We start from the raw sequence: 21,452 nt of genomic DNA on the forward strand, positions 1-21,452 counted from the left end.
CTAATAGCCCACTCGTAGAGTAGCCAATCAGAGCGTGTGATTGCTCATATCCAGTGAATGTGGATGGAATAAAAATATATTTTTCCAGACTAACTTGTAATTTTCATGAATAATGAACAGTGTGAAAAATTTTCTTTATTATTTTTGTGATTTTATTTTTTTCTCTGTGTCTCTCCTGCAGACGCTGTACGAGTTTAAGTTTGCGTTTCTCAGAGTGGTGTGTAACCATGAGCATTTTGTCCCTCTCAACCTGCCCATGCCATTTGGAAAGGGAAGGATCATGCGCTTTCAAGGTATACAGCCTTCAGCTTTTAAAGCTTAACTCTGGATAACTCGAACACATCTCAGGCTCTCATGATGCGTAAACATGTTCTGAATTAAATCCGACGCGCTCTTGCACACCTCCTCCTTGTAGACCTGCAGCTCGACTACTCCCTGACCGATGACTTCTGTAGGAATCACTTTCTGGTCGGGCTCCTGCTGCGGGAGGTGGGCAGGGCCATGCAGGAGTTTCGAGAGATCCAGCAGATCGCCATAAGCGTTCTGAAGAGCCTGATGATCAAACACGCGTTCGACGATCGTTACGCCTCCAAGGTCGGGTTATTTTACCTCACTGATCTGACTGTACTAATCTTGAGTATAATATTATACAGCTTGACACGTGTGTGTGTGTTTCAGAGTCAGCAGGCACGGCTAGCCACTCTCTACTTGCCCCTGTTTGGACTACTTCAGGAGAACGTTCACAGACTTAATGTCAGAGAGATGTGCACCAGTCAGGTGTGTTAGCACAGTTTTATTTCATATTATGGGATGTCCATGTAACAGGTCAGTTCCTGTTATGACGCAGGTTAGTTTGGCAGGAACAAGCAGTTCGATATGAAGTTTGCAGGAGAATGAAAGTCTGAGTTCATTAACAGAAGAGAATGCTGTATATGGTGCTCGCCCATCGCTGCAGGACATGTTCACTGTTTTCAGTCGTTCTTCAGTAACTGCGTTATCCTGGTCAGGATTACAGTGGGATAAATGACTAATTTGTTTCAATTTTGAGAAATAGAAACAGCAGTGCTCGAAAAGAAATATTGCAGCCAGGTGCAAACAAGAATAACTGTATGAGTGTGCAGGATTGGTCAGATTATCTTTGGGAGTATGATGGATTGGTCAGATTATCTTTGGGACCAAATAGGATTGGTCAGATTATCTTTGTGAGTGAGTAGGATTGGTCAGATTATCTTTGGGAGTATGCTGAATTGGTCAGATTACCTTTGGAAGTATGATGGATTGGTCAGATTATCTTTGGAAGTATGATGGATTGGTCAGATTATCTTTGGGACTGAATAGGGTTGGTCATATTATCTTTGGGAGTATGCTGAATTGGTCAGATTATCTTTGGAAGTATGATGGATTGGTCAGATTATCTTTGGAAGTATGATGGATTGGTCAGATTATCTTTGGGACTGAATAGGGTTGGTCAGATTATCTTTGGGAGTGAGTAGGATTGGTCAGATTATCTTTGGGCGTATGCTGAATTGGTCAGATTATCTTTTGGAGTATGATGGACTGGTCAGATTATCATTGGGAGTATGTTGGATTGGTCAGATTATCTTCAAAATCAAGCAGGTTTGGTCAGATTGCCTTCAGAAGTGAGCAGGGCTGGTCAGATTATCTTCGGGAGTGAACAGGATTGGTCAGGTTATCTTCTGAATTGAGCTGGATTGCTCAGATTATCTTCGGGAGTATGATGGCTTGGTCAGACTTCCTTCAGGACTGAGCAGGATTATCTTGCTCAGATTATCTTTGGCAGTATACCAGATTGGTCAGATTATCTTGGGGAGCGAGTGGGTTTAGTCAGATTTCTTTCAAGCCTGTGCAGCATTTTTCAAATGTCTTAAAAGGTGTGGGATTGGTCAGATTATCCCAATTTTACACACACACACACACACACACACACACACACACACACACACACACACACACACACACACACCCCTAGCCACAGACTCCAGTCCACACTTCCTATCGTTTTTTTCTTTAAAAATGCGTTCCTCATTACAGAGCATGAAGGAAGATCCTCTGTCCATCATCTCCACTGCATCCTCATATAAACCTGACAGCAGTCTTCATAAGGATGTGTTTGGGGTCATTTCAGGTACCTCTGTGTGTGTGTGTGTGTGTGTGTGTGTGTTCATGTCATTATCATTTACTGCACCACTGCTGTCTATTCTAAATTACTGACTTACTGCTTGTGCAGATGTTTAGATTCCAAAAAAGGGCTTTTTAAAAAAAAATAAACTACTTTGTACAAAAGTGCGCTAATGAGATCTAAAGAGTAAGTTAGTTATCTGATACTGACCAGAGCTGGTAAGAGCGTTGTCATGGTTACAGTGTGCGTTCCACTTGAGAAATATGCGATGTGATGTCTGTCGATGATGTCAGTCAAATGAGATGTCGTCTCTCCGCAGCTTCACCCCACACCTCCACACCCAACATCAACGCCGTGCGTCACGCCGACTCCCGCGGCTCTCTGCTCAGCACCGACTCTGGAACCAGCATCACTGAGAAGAGCAGCGAGAAGGTGGAGAAGGTACTCAGAACTCAGCCCTCGCGTCTTCGTTCCTTTTCTTTACAGCTGATTTACGCTGCAGCCAGGATGCACTCGAATTTCAGTAATTACGCCTAACGCTGCCCTTCATGATCACTCAGCAGAGGGAGAAATTCACTCGTAGACACACCCTCATGGTGCTGCCCCTCCCACTGGAGCCAGAAGACTCCGCCCCCGATAACAGGGCAGCCAAACGTTTCACGATGGATTTTTCACTTCTGTCGACCTCCAGTGTCTCTGAGAGCGGCACACACATCGCCGCTAAAGCCGTACAAGTAGATCTTACTGAGTGTCCCTTTCTGGGGAGTGAAGTGGTGTGTGTGTGTGTGTGTGTGTGTGTGTGGGAAGGTGGGTGGGTGTTGGCCAGGCATTTGTTTTGCTGTGTTTTTTATTCTGAAATCACTTCAGAAGGTGAGATGTGAGCATACAGGTGGGATTAAAAAGGTTTTAATTAAGTGTGTGTTTTTAATAGACCCAGTCTGCAGCTCTTGGGAGCTCTGTTGTGCGCTGTGACAAACTGGACCGAGAGGAAATCAGGAACCTGCTTATGTGTTTTCTGCATGTACTGAAGAGCATGTCTGAGGGTACACACACACACACACACACTGATATCTGAAAGCAGAATTTAAACTATCTTTAACATTAATGCAAGCAGATTAGTTAATAATACACTTACTACCGGTATATCACAGCACTGTTGAATTCTGGATCCTGATTGGGCAGGAGGTGTTGATTAATTCTCTAGAACAGCAGCTCTGACAGTAGTGCAGGTTTATATGAATGCGCTCTTTGTAATATTCGGCAGATCAGACGCTCGCTGGCCGTGCTGTGAAAATTGTCCATGCAGACGCTCATCTAAGTTTCCAAACCTGTCATTGCTTCTCTTGAATATTTTCTATCATTACAAATCTTATAATCTCTGCTTTCCAAAGAAATGTATCTAGTTAGGATCTGTTCAGTACTTTGGGAGTAACAGCAGGTTGAAGTCGGTACAACAGAGTAAAAATTCTGCTCGCGGGACGTCGGGAAACTGACGCTACTTTTCATTTTGCGTCACGGGAAAGCAGTCAGGCTCTCTCTCTCTGTTTGTCTCTCTCTTTTTTTTAAAGATTTTTTTTTGGGCTTTTTTCACCTTTATTGGATAGGACAGTGTAGAGACAGGAAATGAGTGGGAGAGAGAGATGGGGAGGGATCGGGAAATGACCTCGGGTCAGAATCGAACCCGGGTCCCCGGATTTATGGTATGGCGCCTTATCCACCTGAGCCACGACACCCCCCTGTCTCTCTCTTTTGATCGGTTTCCCACTGGATTACTCGTGAATATCAATCAGATCACTTTTATAGCGATGTTCTCGTGCTCTCACTGTTTCTGATGAAGGATTTAGCAACATTTTCCCTCTGCTAGTTTTGATGTTATGATTCACAGAAGACTTTGAAGTGAGTTCATAGCTTTACCTACTTATTTTTTCAAATCAAACTGATTCATGTCAATCAATAACTATTTTAGAATATAACCAGAGTTGTTTTAGATGAAAAATATTGAGATCTTGGTGGTCGGAGTGAGATTTAAAAAAAAGGTTCGCCTTGAAAGCTGTGAATATTAATCGAAATAATCATTTATATTCTTTCATATAAACACTAGTCGGCCCTACTGAGAAATACAAAGGCCTAGAGAGCACATAGAGGGGATTAGAAATAATCTTTTATTACTTTTTTATTGAGTGTATCGATTTAAAGTTTTTACCCAATTAGCATAATTAATACTAATTAAATACTAACTTGTGTAATTTGTTTTTACTAATTTTCAAACTTTGTATTCAGTATACAACCGATTTCCATGTAAATATCTTGAAAAAAATAGAAAAGTTATTAAGAAAAAACATTTGATCTCATTGGTTAATGAGGCCCATTTTGGACCATGTGACCCTCAGACAGACTATTACAGCCGTTTTCTAAAAATTCAGCTGTTTCTTCAATCTTGGATGTGTAATATCTGAAGAACAGATCAAGTGATTTGGATTGAATTTGAATTTTCACCTGACATGCCTACTTATAACGTAATCGTTTCTATAGTAACTGATCATTCGCAGGGTCTTGTAAACGTGTGTAATCATTAATATGGTGGCGTTTTTCTGTAAGAAGACATTTGTTTATTTAACGTTTATGGAAGGAGTCTCCGGTGTGAGCGGATAATCTGTTGGCAGTTTGCTGTGTTTCACATTTTTCGTTCTTTCTTCCCAGATGCGTTATTCACGTACTGGAACAAAGCGTCTCCATCTGAGCTCATGGACTTTTTCACTCTCATAGAGTAAGGGTGTGAAAGCTCAGCATCTGTCACAGCTGTGTGATTTTGATTTCCTCCAATATGAGCAATGAAACATTACTAAGACGTTGTTTTTGTCTTTTCTGTCACTCAGAGTGTGTCTGCATCAGTTCCGGTACATGGGGAAGAGGTTTATTACCAGGTACGATCAGGATCGTGTGTAAAAAAGGATCACACACTTGGAGATCTGTATTGCTGAATGATCTTGCCCTGAATGACCCTGTCCCACTTTGTGTGTGTGTGTGTGTGTGTGTGTGGCTGAAATGCTGGTGAGAATACAGTTAGTCAATGCTTCCTATAACCTCCTGGTGTCCCTGCACGGGGTAAGACCTGAGTGCTGCTGAGTGGCTGAATGCTAACCGCATGCTAACCCACCATTTACCATCAAACACATTATTTACAGTCTGGCAAACGCTGCAGTGTGTTGTTGTGTGCGCTTGTTGTTGTTGTGTGTGCGATTTCTCATCATTTCATTCTTTCACTTTTTAACCCTGATGTCCTCATGTGTCCAAAATGCTCTGATTTATTTACAGTGCTCTCATTAGTTTTTTTTTTTTAGTGCTTCTGAAGAGTCTGGGTTTACAGAAACGTATTGCTGCCACTCCTGAAAAAGAAAAACGGATGAGTGACGTGAAAAATTTGTGATAACTAGATGTTTTAACAAGATATTTTGACATTATTACGATATACAAACTTATCACGTTATAACAAGAAACTTGTACTTGTAAAGTTGCATTTTATCATCTTCGAAACATTGCAAAGATCAGAAAGTATCTTACACATGATGCTACCGAGACTGTCATCCATGCGCTAGTTACCTCAAAGTAGGGTATTAGGCAGAAAAAGAAATTTACCAGTCAAAAATAATATTTTATATAATCCTGATAAGCGCCGCAGGTGCGAAGACGAGCGCCGCAGGCGCGAAGTCCCTCTAGGGGGGTCTGGGGGCATGCCCCCCCAGAAAATTTTTGAAATTTAGACTTCATTTCCTGCATTCTAGGACATTTTCAGGGTGAAATGGCGTGTAATTTTTGATCAGAAATATTGCATATTTTTACTTTGTATTTTTTTCAGTTTCACTCCTGAATGTATCAGATGTATGTATGGTGTTTGATTTGGTAACAAAAGTGAAAAGAAAATAAACAACAATGAATTGTATATAATCTTTTGATCTAGTTACAGTATTTAATAAAAAAAAAAAAACCAACAGTATTCTATTTTACCATACCCCAATGAACCCCCCTTGTTAATCAATGTATCACACATACCTTTTCTGTCTTTTTGTGGAAAAACGAATCAGTTTTTGTCACATTCAATTTGGGGCGTTTGTTGGGATTCATCTTGATCCAGAAGAGTGAGTCAGCAAAAAAAAATGCGGTTCTCCCGCCAAGAAAGAGGAAACTACAACGCAGGGTGTTTGGCAATTTTCGACCAATCAGAATTCGCGATTTATGCAGTCCGCATGTTACAAGATTCAGTGCGGGCCAAAATGGCGGAAACGATGAAATATTCTGATTTTTCATTTCAAGTTTTCAGTATTTTTCGTATTAAACTGTGTTTCTTACGATTTGTAAATGATGGCGGAACCACACACGGACTGGCCATCGGGAGTAGCGGGAGTTTTCCCAGTGGGCCGGTGGTTCAGTGTGGGCCAGCGGAGAAAAAAAAAAAAAAAAAACAGTTGCGCGCTGGCCTTTAATATGATAAGCAATGTTAACAGTTTCTTTAACAAACTGTTAACATTGCTTATCATATTAAAGGCCAGCGCGCAACTGTAATAAGCAATGTTAACAGTTTGTTAAAGAAACTGTTAACATTGCTTATCATATTAAAGGCCAGCGCGCAACTGTTTTTTTTTTTTTTTCTCCGCCGGCCCACGCTGAACCACCAGCCCACCGGGAAAACTCCCGCTACTCCCGATGGCCAGTCCGTGTGTGGGCGGAACATAACTGGATTTATCGGATGACATGTGGGAGTATTCATGTGCGAAAATTTTCGGCATTATCGTCCGTTTCAGTATCCGTCTGTGTGTATACTTGCCCGTTGAAATCGGCAATCGCCCGTCAAATTTACGGGTGGACGGGTCTCTGCCTAATACCTTACCTCAAAGCTTGATTCCTGCAGTGCATTTAACAATAAAAGCTAGTGATATCATATCAGTGACGTCAAAACATCAGTTTGTCATCATCAGAGTGTTTAAGGTGAATAAGAGTCAGTTGAAGTTTTTATAAAGTCCCAAGAGGTAAAAACCTTGGCATGTACGGAATCAGATTGGCTGTTTTGACTTTTTTGCTTGGATGAACAATATCTCATAAATCAGACAGTCCAGCTGCTCCCCGGTGCATTTTCATAGAATAATACATTGCTTGCTCAAACCGGGGCGTCTAGGAGACCGTGCTCAATCTTAAGGTGTTTACCAATAGTAGAGCGACGATTTTTTTTTCAATTCCTTGGTACAGATGCCTGCAGGTGTAAATAACTTCCCAGCCACAGAATGGCCTGTTTTTTAGATATTGCAGAAATAAACACATATCTCAATGACCAAATTTCAGAGGGAACTAAATTTCACCGATTTTTATGAAATCGAAAGGCCGTCTCGCTTTAAGGAGCTGCAGCACGTCCAGAATGCTGCTGCACGTCTTGTCTTCCAAGTTTGATCATGGAACACCAATCCTTAAAGCAGATACGCAGAACCTTTATTTTTAAATACATTTCTGAGTGGATAATATCTCCATCCTTGACTCTTGTATGCTGCATAAATGGGAATAAAAATTGACCGCAAAGTTGGGATTCGAGCTGAGCCAGCCAGCCCTGAGTGCGTGACGTCACAGCGGGAACGGGTTTTAAGGCCGAGGCCTTTGACAGCTATAGACCAAAGTCATATAAGTAAACATTTATGGTGAGAGTAAGAAATAGCGTTACCGACTCGCTCCACTAAGACTGATTTGACTTCACTGATTGTGGGTTGACTCTCATTAAAACAGGATGGGTGTTATAATTTATGCAACATACATGTACATGCATGCATTTTCACTGATAAGAGGCTCATTAAATAATCAGATGAACTGAGACAATCACATTCTGAAGCAAATTAAATAATCTTATACCGCTAACTTAAACACACAATACAAGTTACATGGATTAATCTAAATGCAGGTAAACAACGAGTGTTGTTTTGTATCCAAATGAGAGTCGGAGCTTACCCGTCTGTGTTCTCATTTCTTGAAGGCCGACCTTGTGGCTGATTGTTTTGAAACAATCTGACTTTCAGTTGTTTGTTCAGTTCTCCGTTCATTCGCTTCTTCCACGTAAGGGCGAGATATCGCTGCTGAGGCGAGCATATCCAGCGGGGAAATCAGACAGCTGGTCCACTCATTCTCCATTTTCTCCATACGGAGTACTCCGCCATTACTGCTCGGCTCAGGCAATTACTAAAACACGGGACGGGACGGAATGGGACATCACTGGTTTTAGCAACAATCGCGGGGAGGTCATTGCCCAAGCAATAATGTCATGTCCTGTCCCAGGTTTTAGCAACAACCCTCGGCTCACACTCCAGGAGAACTGGTGCAACTGAACTTACTTTCCTTTTCTTGTAGTTTTCTTTTCCTTTAATTGTTGGTACTGCACCCTCTTTCAATACGGGCTTATAGCCAACGCTCCTCAACAGATCAGAGGTCTCGTACGAGTCTTCAGTAAAATGTGCAGAGCAGAGGAGAGACCACTTTGTAGGCGCCCAATGTGCCCGTGAACTTCTCGCAAAACACGTCCAAATCTTTGCAGTTTGAACATTCTTGGTCCATGAATGCAACGTAAATCCACCTTCTGTCGTGTTGCTGCACCGGCCAGCAACATGTCTACGTAGCATGGCGATAAATTATTTCAAAATGGAGGATCGGAGTTGCAGTCAGCTCTGTGTTTTAGTATAGCGGAAATGGTGATGAGACCGATAGCCTTCCTGCTGTGACGTCACAGACGTCAAGGTCATTCACTCAGACCGCTACCTATATGAATCACTTTAATCGTAAAAATTACTATATTTGATTTTTTGTTAACACTGAAAACTATTCCTGTGCCATTCTTGAGCTCTCAAGGCATTTATAAACAAAAAGTGAGGCCATGGCTCTGCGTATCTGCTTTAATGAGCTTCACTGGCTCCCTGTAGATTATTGTGTAAAGTTTAAAATTCTGATCCTGACCTACAAGACACTTCACTTCCTGACATGGCTCCTGACTACCTCAAGAATCTAATTCCTCCTTACCAGCCATCACGTCTCCTCCGTTTCTCCAGTAAGAATCTCTAAAAGAAACCTTCGTTCAGTCTCGACCTGTGAAAGTGGTGGGTTTTTTTTTTATTGCTGCTCCTGAACTGTGGAACAACTTATCAGAAGACATCAAGGACTGGACTAACAAACATCGACTGCTTTAAATGAAAACTCAAGACATATTATTTTAATCAGGTCTTTGAATAAGTCCATCATCAATTTTGCTTGTTACAGTATACTGTAGCGATGGGCGGCACGGTGGTGTAGTGGTTAGCGCTGTCGCCTCACAGCAAGAAGGTCCGGGTTCGAGCCCCGTGGCCGGCGAGGGCCTTTCTGTGCGGAGTTTGCATGTTCTCCCCGTGTCCGCGTGGGTTTCCTCCAGGTGCTCCGGTTTCCCCCACAGTCCAAAGACATGCAGGTTAGGTTAACTGGTGACTCTAAATTGAGCGTAGGTGTGAATGTGAGTGTGAATGGTTGTCTGTGTCTATGTGTCAGCCCTGTGATGACCTGGCGACTTGTCCAGGGTGAACCCCGCCTTTCACCCGTAGTCAGCTGGGATAGGCTCCAGCTTGCCTGCGACCCTGTAGAACAGGATAAAGCGGCTACAGATAATGAGACGAGATGAGATCACAGTATATGCGTGGCAGCAATACGCTTCCGTACAAATTGGAGTGAAATTTAATATTTGTTTACTTCACTATTTGTTTTTTTTAGTTTCATTAAAGTTTCTAATGATTAAACAAACCAAAAAGGAAAATAAGTCGTGTGATGGGCTGAAAACATCTTCCTTGTAAAACTCAGTTAGAATGCGAAAATGGCGACGGAAAAAGGTCAACGAAAACAGAGCTGAGATAAATGTGTGAAATAAATGACTAGATAATTACACAAATAGCTAGTTTAAAGCATATTGTCAGAGTTCAGTGTTTATTTTCATTGATTTGTCAGCAAATCTTTGGAAAATATCACGTTTCCTTAGCACTATGGTTCCACCCCTTGGCTCGGTTTTAGTGACGCACATCTACAAAAATCTCGCAGCCCAAAACACATAGCATGTCCGATTCGCTTCCTTGAGTTGAGTCGAGTCGATTTAGAGTCAAATTGCTTTGCTCGCAGAGTAAACACTGCAAATGTGAAAACATCCAACGAGTTCAAATCATAGCTGCTCATTTTGGGAAAAACTAAAACTGAGAAACGTGACTCAAAACGTCCTGTGATGTAGAGGTCTGCGCAGGACAGAATTTTCAGTCCCACTCCCGCATTGTGCAGTCCCGCTCCCGCAAAGAATTATGATTTTCAGCCCCGCTCCCGCCTACCATATTTTGTCCCGCTCCCGCCCACAAATCCTGCATGATGCAGACGTTCGCCTGATGTACCTGATTTATGGCCATTGTATGTCAGAACCTTTTGGCACTCATCACAACAAGCAAAGGGCAGCTGATTTCCCTCTGCGTCGTACACGAGTGAGAACGACTTCCAAATGTCTGATTTCAGGACTCTTGACTTTTTAACGGTAAATGCACCTCTTTTTAAAGCAGCACTTACTTCTGAAGCACTGTGAGCTTCACTAGAGGAGCTCTGCTCTTCTGCCATGATCGGAGATCTCAAACACGGAAGAGCGGAAAGGAATCGGAAACGTACGCGAGATTAGACCACATCTGCAAATTTAGGCATCTTAAAATGTTTTTATTAATGCCAAATAAAATATCCAGCACAAATTATATATGATAGACATAATAATTTATAAATTTTATTTTAAACACGTTTTTAGTTAGCGGGACTGCAACTCATCACCTCTCCCGCCCGCGCCCACATTGTGCACTCCCCCTCCCGCCCGCGCCCGCAATGAGCTTTCAAAATTTGTCCCGCGCTGCACTGCTTTGCGTCGGGTCCCGTGGGACTCCCGCGGGAGTGCAGGGCTCTACTGTGATGTGTTAAAGACAGAGAAAAAAAATTTTCTTCAAAACATACTTTGGACATCTGGTCATTTCTCTTCAGGCGAGTGGATCTGTTGAGACTGTGTTTGGTGTTTGTGACTGAGTGATGCGTAACGACTCCATTTAGTCTTTTCATGACACGCTGTATGATTGGGCCGTTTGCATTTTGAAAGGATTCTGTTATTTATTAATTTTATTATTACTTCTTCTAGGACCCAGGAAGGAGTGGGATTTATGACTCCAGACAGGAAATCATTGACTCTTCCTGTGTCCCGTAACAGAGCGGGGATCTTACACTCACGCTTACACCAGCTCGGCAACACAGAGAGCGCACACACCTTTAACCACAGTAAGACACCAGCCATCTTGAAACACACACATTTCATACATGTACATGTGTAAGTAAGGGCTTCCTTTCACATTTCTGGGAGTTACTGAGGTAAATTTTCCTGAAAGTTGTCGGGTTTTTACCATGAAGACCTCAAGTATTGCAAGATGATATTTTTGCCAAACATCACTCCATGAGTTAAATATATAAATATACTTTTGCTGATAGCTGATATTTAATGACATAATATTAACTTTTAATTATCTAGTTATTATTTCCGAAGATGTATCAGGGTCGTATTCTGAGGGGGAAAAAAACTATTTACGAGATTAAAGTCATAAATTTATGAGGAAAAAACTCAGATGTTCCTTGACATTTATAAAGTCTTAAATTTGCAAGAAAAAAACCTCTGAAATGAACTGAGACAGCGATCACGGCTTCCTGGCTGCAGTGAATTCTGAGAAACATCGTCGAGAATCTCTTGATGCTTTATTCTTTTATATCACACGATCGAAGGGGAAAGACTGCATTTCCTGTAACTCTCAGCTCAGCCGTGGCGTCTGTGGTGTGATGACGATGATCCAGCTTTGCAAAGTGAAGAGATCTGGTTCCTTGACCAAAAAAAAAAAGACACTATTTTTCTGAGGGGTTTTTTTTCTGGTAAATTTGAGACTTTTAATCTCAGAATTTCCAAGTTTTTTTTCTTGTAAACTTGTGAATTTTTAGTCTTGGAATTTGTGGGATGTTTTTTATTTTTATTTATTTTTTTGTATTTTTTATGATTTTTTTTAATCTCGGAATTTCAGAAATTTTTTTCTCCTTCTGATAAATCCGAGACTTTTTAATCAAGGAATTTCCAAGGGGTTTTTTTTCCCCTTGTAAATGTATGAATTTTTAATCTTGGAATTTCTGGGATTTTTTTCCCTGTATGTTTATGATTTTTTTAAATCCCATAATTTCTGAGGGTTATTTTTTTCTGGTAAATTTGAACCTTTTTAATCATGGAGTTTGAGTTTTTGTTTTTTTTAATCTTGGAATTTCTGGGATTTTTTTTTTTTTGGTATGTTTTCTATTTATTTATTTATTTATTTATTTATTTAAAATCTCAGTTTCTGTTTTCTTCTGGTAAATTTGAAACTTTTTAATCATGGAATTTGAGTTTTTTTATTTTGTTTATTTTTTCCTTGTTCATTTGTGAATTTTTTAATCTTGGAATTTCCGGGATAGTTTTTGTCCTTTTTTATCTCAGAATTTGAGTTTTCTTCTGGTAAATTTGAGACTTTTGGAATTTCTGGGATTTTTTTTCTTGTAAATGTATGACTTTTTAATCTGTTTTATTTTTCTTGGAATATTAGCCCCTCCCTCAGGTTTGTAATGAACAAAAAAAACTACTATCTTTCTGAGTTGTATTCTCATAAATTCGTGACTTTTTAATCTTTATATATAATCTCTTAATATCTTGGAGAACATCTGAGTTTTTTCATGTAAATTTACAACTTTTATTTTAGAAGGTTTTTTTTTCCCCTTGGAAAATGGAAAGATCCAGTCCCTCAGCTTTGTATTTCTTTCTCTTTTTTTTAAACCTACAATGGTATAGGTATTTGTTATATTACATCAAATGTAAGCTTAGAAATGAGTTTGAACTGCAGTGCAGCGTGAGCGTGGTGTAAGCCAGACTTTCTTTACTGTGATTCCTTTCCCAGTGTATGGACATGGTGATTCTGATGCGTGTTTGTTGGAGGCCAACATTTCCACTGAAGTGTGTCTGACTGTCCTGGACACACTCAGCATCTTCATCATGAGCTTTAAGGTCCAGTCTTTATTATGTAGCGGATTGGAAAGGTGTAGTCCTCAGTCAAAAAGTTCACTTTTGATTTATGAGTAAATTTGTCCTGCGGGTCGATCAGAATGTGGTGGGAAACAAACTTGGTTTTAAATTTCCAAAAACAAAAAATGGCCATGGATGTGAGCCAGAACGACTTGAACATCAAATTAGAGACAGAGATGAAGAGATGATTCATGAGATTACAGGTCTCACTCGTTGTACGTGAATTAAAAAACGCCACTCTTTTCTCCACCTTTGTGTCTGTAGACGCAGCTGTGTGCTGATTTGGGACACAATCCTCTGATGAAGAAAGTGTTCCAGGTGCACTTGTGCTTCCTGCAGATCCCTCAGTCAGAGATGGCTCTGAAGCACATCTTCACCTCACTGCGTGCCTTCGTACACAAGGTGCACTATAAAACACCTCACATGTCAATCATAGAGTCCTAACAGGACCTGTTTCCTGTCTCACCTGGACATCATCATCAATGATCTCTCCTCCCTCGCAGTTCCCGAGTACGTTTTTTGATGGCCGGGCCGACCTGTGCGCTTGGCTCTGTTATGAAATCCTAAAGTGCTGCAATTCCAAACTGAGCTCGATCCGGAGTGACGCTGCCCACCTGCTCTACTTCTTCATGAAGAGCAACTTCGATTACACAGGCAGGAAGTCCTTCGTCCGCACTCACCTGCAGGCAAGAGATGGGGAAGCACAGGGAGATGTTAAATAGCAATGGGGGGGGAGAAAACACAGGTTGTTAGATATGCCCAATGTCACCCGATGAAGTAAGAACAGTATACATTTTACGCGGAGTGCAAGCAAGGACTCCGGCATGACTATATGGGCTATATCTGAAAGACCACGAAAAAAATCCAGCCAATATTATTCTTATTGTTCCTGCACATTCTTTTCAGGTCTTCAGCGCATCTTTCTCTTTCAATATTCTCTCAAAATCTTCTGTATTTAACAAAGCAAACCTGGCGGCCGTATTTGTTTACAAATTGTCCCAGTCGCTCGTTAGCACGGAAGTTTTACGTCTCCGATGTGTGACGTCATGTTGTCTTGACAACCATGCTGTAAGGTTTTATTCCTTTGTAAGGATAAATAATTGTAAGTATTTATTATTGACCAAGAAGGCAGTAATTTACTTTGTGACAAAAATTAAGGATTTATTCTGTTCAGTTAAAATGACCTTCTGTCTCAGCTAGACATTGTTTAAAAATTCCATTCTGTCTGAACATTGCTATCATATCATCAGAACATTCTGCTTATTTTGATATGAAATGTGTATTATTGATCAGATTATTGTGTCTGAACAGCGCCAAGGTCTGCAATGATGTCAGACACACCCACAGCTGCATATCCAACGTGTATTTGGGATTAAAAGTTAGATTTAAAGCCATGATTTAAGTTAGTTTTATAGCTACACGTGATTTAGGATTGTTAGATTTAACCAGTCTCTTCAGTGTTGAATTTGAAATTGAAATGATTGAATGTTAGATTTAATGTTAGATTTAAAGCTGCATTAAGTGATTCATGTTAGTTTTATAGTTTTATAGATTTATATTAGCCTTATTGCTGCACAAGACTTTATGATTTTAATATTTTAGAGCTTTTTAAGATCCTTTATTATTTTAGACTATTACATATACTATAACAGTGATTTTAAACTATTCCTGTGTAACCTGACCTTCGTCCAGTGGAGAAGACACTTCTTTGTTAGACTAAACATAGTCTTTGTTTAAAATTGTCATGATTGATCCAAGGTTTCACTCACATACACACGTATAAAACCCCTGTATACTCTCGTCTCGGGGGGACTTGCGAATAAAGATTGCGAACTACTTTGTGGGGTTCCTGTCTTTTTTCTGCGACTCACCCCCAGATGTCTGGGTGACACGAGGGGACTGATCTCGAGATGGTGAGGGCCAGAGGTGAAGAAACCTTTCACATGCAATATCGTAAACCATATTCAACGCTCATTCTCCATTGGGTAGAGTGACGTAATACACGTAGGATAAGCGATATGCTAACAATATTGCATGCTATCGAACCAAATGAATGAAACCCGCTAGAAGGGAATAGAACACGTTTTTATTCCATCGAACAAGTGTCCTGGATGGATAATAATCTTTTATATTGCGCAGTCGAGGAGGAAAGACTGCGTTTCCTGTAACTCTCAGGTCCACCGTGACATCTGTGGTGTGATGACCTTGATCCAACCTTGCAGAAGTCATGTACTGTATGTGTGATGTGGTTCCTGAGCAAAAAGTAAAAATACTACGGTTGTTTTTCCAGGTGTTTTTTTTTTTGTTCTCATAAGTTGAGTTGAATCTCTGAATATTTTCACCAAAAATGAATGGCTTTATGATCCTAGAAAGTATTTTTCTTGTAAATTTATGACTTTACTCTCAGAAATTGAGGGGTTTTTTTTGGTTCTTCTTCTCGGAATACTACCCCCTCCCCCAGCCTCCATATTTTTTATTTATTTCATAAAATGGTCCTAATATGCCATCATATAAAACAGTATACTTGTGTACGTTTTACGGCAGCTTTACTTACCACTGATGGGCGTAAAATGGCCATGACAACTTGTGACTCGTATCCGGAATCTTCCGTGACGTGTTTAGGACAATGATGCGACTGAAATCCATTATTACTACATGTGTACGATTTCTTTCAGGTGGTAATAGCAGTCAGTCAGCTGATCGCGGACGTTGTTGGGATCGGAGGAACACGGTTCCAGCAGTCTCTGTCGATTATTAACAACTGTGCCAACAGTGACAAGAACATGAAGGTGAATAAAGAGGCTATGAGACGTTATAGCCAGTATTTTTCAGTATTCTCCGAATTGGTTTATTTTTCTATTAGTGTAGCATTTATATTATAAATATAGATGTAAGAGTATTATTATTTTGATTCTCCTTTACCCTTACATAATAAAGGTGAGTGCAAAAGTTTGTGCACCCCCCTTATTTATTTTTGGCAGATTATCTAAAAAAAAAAAAAAGTGTAGAATTTATTAGGAATATCTGTAATACACATTTTTATATTTAATTGGAAAATTACAAGTTATTATGTAATTTGTATCACAGTTTTTGTTATGTTTGTAATAATGAAAGCACATCTGCACTAAACATGTTGCTGTGTAATTGTAGTGTTATGTTCCACATTTCAGAGCATTATTATTATCTCATCTCATCTCATTATCTCAAGCCGCTTTATCCTTCTACAGGGTCGCAGGCAAGCTGGAGCCTATCCCAGCTGACTATGGGCGAAAGGCGGGGTACACCCTGGACAAGTCGCCAGGTCATCACAGGGCTGACACATAGACACAGACAACCATTCACACTCACATTCACACCTACGCTCAATTTAGAGTCACCAGTTAACCTAACCTGCATGTCTTTGGACTGTGGGGGAAACCGGAGCACCCGGAGGAAACCCACGCGGACACGGGGAGAACATGCAAACTCCACACAGAAAGGCCCTCGCCGGCCCCGGGGCTCGAACCCAGGACCTTCTTGCTGTGAGGCGACAGCGCTAACCACTACACCACCGTGCCGCCCATTATTATTATTATTATTATTATAAATCCTGCTCTCTCTCTCTCTCTCTCTCTCTCTCTGTCTGTCCCTGTCCCAGCATACTGCGTTCCCGTCTGACGTGAAGGACTTGACGAAGCGGATCCGGACAGTGTTGATGGCCACGGAGCAGATGAAGGAGCATGAGAAGGATCCGGAGATGCTGGTGGACCTGCAGTACAGTCTGGCCAAGTCATACACCAGCACACCGGAGCTGCGCAAAACCTGGCTGGACAGCATGGCCAAAATCCACGTGAAGAACGGAGACCTATCTGAGGTCTCTCACATGCATGCACACACGGGATTACACATCAACAATAATCTGTTATTAATCCAGCTGCTAAATTATGATTAACAGCTGTTCTGTGCACCAGTGAGTACTCTGCTTATTTGTTTGTTTTGTTTGCTTTCCTCTGCATGTAGGCAGCGATGTGTTACGTGCACGTGGCGGCGCTGGTGGCTGAATACCTGAAGAGGAAAGGTGAGCCACGTCGTTACTTGTCATTATTTTTTGCAAGTGAAATCTTAGATTTATTTTTCGAGTCAACAATTTACATTATTTAAAGGGTATTATTATTATTATTATAATTATTATTATTATTATTATTATTATTCCCAGCATGCTACAATTGATGCCATTTTTTAAAGCGAACTGTAATTTTGTGTTTATGAACTAAAATTAGGTTCAGATAAAGATAAATCTGCAGAATCAACAGATGTTTTTGAAGCTACTTTTGACAATCCATAAAATCTCACTCACTCACTCTCTCTCTCTCTCTCACACACACACACACACACACACACACACACACACACACACACACACACACACACCTTTCACCTCCTACACTCTTCTAGGTGATAAATGGTTGGAACATCGATAAGATGCAGACTTCTAGGAAACAGAATGACTGGAGAGATTTTTCTCATCATATAACAGTGACAGTAAATCAGAGGAGTCGTTATTAAACATATACAGAACATGAATATAAAACTAATAAACTATATATGAGGTGTTTCTGTCTGTCTCTCTGTCTGTTTCTCTTTCTGTCTCTGTGTATTTTACTCTATCTCTCTCTCTGTTTCTCTCTCTCTCTCTCTCTCTCTGCCGCTCTCTGTCTCTTCCTGTGTTTAAACAGAATAGTTTTTAATCCACAATTATTGAACAAATATGAATAAATTATTTTGAACCGAATTTTAATTTGCATTAATTTTCACATTTGTTTATTGAATCAAATATTAATTTCTCTTAGTGGCTTTTTAGTCATTTACATGATTGATAGCAATAATTATGGAAGTGACTGTAAATCCCCCCCTCACACACACACACACACACACACACACACACACACACACACACACACACACACACACACCGTCTCATGTAGAAGGATCATCTCCAGTCAGAAATATGGAATTCAGTAAATTCTAATGATAAGATCTGCAATTTACATGAGGCTGATAACAGGTCTAACACACACACACACACACACACTGCATTTCTGAGTGTCTTCTCATGTGCAGTTGTCTTCATATCGTGTGTGTGTGTGTGTGTGTGTGTGTGTGTTTTCAATCGCCCTGTTACGTATTAAAAAATAATCATAAAAACCCAGATAGCGGTCATGAAACCTGATATACTTTTTATAACACACTTAAGATTGCTTTGAAGAATTAAATTTTTATTTTTTTGAATCCAGATCATGTGAGTGCCCTCTGCTAAACTTTATATCCTGCATTTTCATCACAGGAATGTTCCATCAGGGCTGCTCAGCGTTTAGCGTCATCACCCCCAACATCAGCGAGGAGGCGGCCATGTTGGAGGACGTGGGAATGCAGGACGTGCACTTTAACGAGGTAACGAAACACAGCTGTCTGATGTGGTGTTGAGATGAGATTCATTAATGACTCGACGCCCTCATCACTTTAATCCTCACCCACGCTGTAGGAAATGTTCCCTGAGGTTCCTTATCTTATCACTGGCAGCATTAAAGCTCTGTGACGAAGAACAACAAGAAGCAGAAATGCAGCAGTTGTAGTTTTGCTCTTGATTACGCAGCACATGTGATGGGAGCTTATCTCATCTCCTTCTAATCTTCAGCTTCTAAATCCATCTTCACAGGAAGAACGTTTGAAATCTCTTCAGATCCACTCTTCAGAGTCTCATTGGGTGATGGGTCACATGATCTGAAATCCGACATCGCTGTTTATTACGAAACTTCACATTAACGTTGAGTTGGAAACTAAAGGAGATGTAACTCGGCTCATGTTCGGTCTCCCTTTAAAGGTGCAATAGTCAATTTAGTTTTTGGTTGTTGTTTTTTTCTCTAATATGAATAAGATGGAAATTTATGTAGAATGTGATTTTTTTTTAAATGATGGTTTAAAGGAGACGTATTATATCCATTTTTAATTATTTTACATTATTATCTGAGATGCTTTTGTCAAGATTGAGGGTTTTTTTATGAAAAAAAACCCTCACAAACAAAAAGCACTTTGGTTCGTTTCTTTTTGTGGCTGTGCCTTTAAATTTAAATATGTAAATGAGTTTGTTTTGAGAACACATTTTCAATTGTAAACATACAATTCTTTCCAATTTGGTGTGCAGTAATGTAGTTTCTCCATCAATAAACGAGGTGTAAATGTTTCAGATGAATTTTAAGCACAACTTTTTGTCCCTTTTCAATTTTTAACACCTTTTTAAATTTGAGAAACAATATTTTCACAACTATAGTGCTGTGCAAAAGTCTTATTCACATGTAAAGAAATGCTGTAGATTAAAAAAATGGCTTAAAAAATAATGAGATATTTCAACATTAAAAACAACTATAAACAGTAATCAGTAAGCCATATTTGGTGTGAGACAACCCTAAATAAATAAATAAATAAATAAATTTTTTATATATATATATATATATATATATATATATATATATACACACAGCCCCGGCTGCAGAAGCGGTCTAGTAGCCTGGCATTGCACTGGCTGGGGGTGGGCACGCATCGGCGAACCCAATTTTACTAGGGGGGTCCGGGGGCATGCTCCCCCGGAAGAAATTTTTGAAAAAAACACTCTAAAATGGTGTATTTTGAGCTCTTCAGACACCCTGTTCCACTGCTATCAGAGCCGGCCCGTGGCATAGGCAATATAGGCAAATGCTAAGGGCGCTGTGTCCATCCAGGGGCGCAGAAACGGGGGGAGAAAAATTATGACTTCCACTATTCTGAAAACGAGTCAGCATTATAATGTCTTAGCCTAATTTAACTGTACAGCAAAACATGTAGTCAGGGTGCGATTTGTCAAAAAAAGCGGGGTGGGGTGGGGTGGTGGTTGTTGTTAATCATGAAACAATAAGCGCTCAACAGTGGTTCGCCCTGTCTATAGTGTGTCTTCGTGTGGCTATTCTCTGTTTTGGCCATGTAATAGCCTAAGTGTTGTTGGCCAAAGAGTGTTTTTGCATAACGTAGATAACTGACATAGCTCTGTTGCTTGTTTTGAATATGGCTGCACTTGGAGCCAGCGCCGGCGATTGCTATAGGCGACCTAGGCAATTGCCTAGAGCGCAAAGTGTGCCCAGGGGCGCCAAGGGCGACCAAAACCCCACCAAAAAGGAGGGATGGAGTTATTGAATGGAGATGTTACCAAGTGCATCAGTGGTGTACAGTGTTTTCAACCACTGTGCTGCCGAACTCTAGTACCGCGGAACACTAGTGTGCCGTGAGAGTGTACCGTGGAAAATTATAGAATGACTGTATATTGTAAATATTGGCAACAGCGTTTTAGTTTCAGTCAACATTTTCTATTGGTGATGTGCCTTGAGATTTTTTCATTGAAAAAAGTGCGCCCTGGCTCATGAAAGGTTGAAAACCTTTTTTACAACACCTCTGATGCGGCTAGGGATGTAGAAATACGCGCTCCTTATCTCTGCTGTTACACTACCTGTGACAGTAGCTTCTGCTGAAAGAAGCTTTTCAAAATTAAAACTGCTGAAGACATACTTAAGGTCAACAATGAGTCAAGAACGTCTGAATGGGCTTGCTCTGATGAGCATCAACCAAGAGATCTCAAGAGAAATATCATTTGATATTATCAAGGAATTTGCCATTAGGAAGACCAGACGAGTCCCATTGTAATGTTACTTCAATAACAAAGTACCCATAATAGCACTTTTGTTTGAAAATACAGCCCATTGATGTCCTAACAGGGTGCTTAAGTTTGCACAATTTAGAATTGTAGAATTTTTTATTGATTTAATTTGTTAATTCTTCAGAGATGACTTAACTTTTAATAGGAAAAAAGAAACTAAAAATAATTTCTTGTTTATTGTCCATGCACTACACTTTGAACAGGGTGCGGAAGAGTTTTTGCCCATTATATGGAGATATGTATTGAATTTGTGTGGTCATTTTACTTTGTGACACTTTATGTGAATAATACTAACAATAATAACAATAATGAAAAAGATAAAAATGACTTCTTGTTTATTGTCCATGCACCATACATTGTTTAATAGTAATAGAATAGAGTGATTAGATTAAAGTGTTATTTAGATGTTATTAGAGGGGTTTTTTTTCTTGGGGGCGGGCGCCAAAACTCAATCT

The 21,452-nt window shown here is 40.2% G+C and overlaps 1 protein-coding gene across 1 annotated transcript in view; it reads left to right on the forward strand.

Annotated features, from left to right (window-relative positions):
- The window catches only part of dock9b (dedicator of cytokinesis 9b), a 91,386-nt gene that overhangs the window by 42,508 nt on the left and 27,426 nt on the right, over positions 1 to 21,452 (forward strand). Inside the window, exons 30-45 of the mRNA XM_060918658.1 lie at positions 182 to 293; positions 416 to 594; positions 679 to 777; positions 2,053 to 2,146; positions 2,460 to 2,581; positions 3,072 to 3,183; positions 4,841 to 4,907; positions 5,017 to 5,064; positions 11,334 to 11,470; positions 13,153 to 13,259; positions 13,542 to 13,679; positions 13,781 to 13,963; positions 15,953 to 16,066; positions 16,915 to 17,130; positions 17,277 to 17,334; positions 18,601 to 18,707. Coding sequence (XP_060774641.1) covers positions 182 to 293; positions 416 to 594; positions 679 to 777; positions 2,053 to 2,146; positions 2,460 to 2,581; positions 3,072 to 3,183; positions 4,841 to 4,907; positions 5,017 to 5,064; positions 11,334 to 11,470; positions 13,153 to 13,259; positions 13,542 to 13,679; positions 13,781 to 13,963; positions 15,953 to 16,066; positions 16,915 to 17,130; positions 17,277 to 17,334; positions 18,601 to 18,707 — 1,893 coding nt within the window. The remainder of the gene's footprint in view (positions 1 to 181; positions 294 to 415; positions 595 to 678; positions 778 to 2,052; positions 2,147 to 2,459; positions 2,582 to 3,071; positions 3,184 to 4,840; positions 4,908 to 5,016; positions 5,065 to 11,333; positions 11,471 to 13,152; positions 13,260 to 13,541; positions 13,680 to 13,780; positions 13,964 to 15,952; positions 16,067 to 16,914; positions 17,131 to 17,276; positions 17,335 to 18,600; positions 18,708 to 21,452) is intronic.

This window comes from Neoarius graeffei, chromosome 4 (genome assembly GCF_027579695.1).
Source record: "Neoarius graeffei isolate fNeoGra1 chromosome 4, fNeoGra1.pri, whole genome shotgun sequence".
Classification (NCBI taxonomy): Eukaryota; Metazoa; Chordata; class Actinopteri; order Siluriformes; family Ariidae; genus Neoarius; species Neoarius graeffei.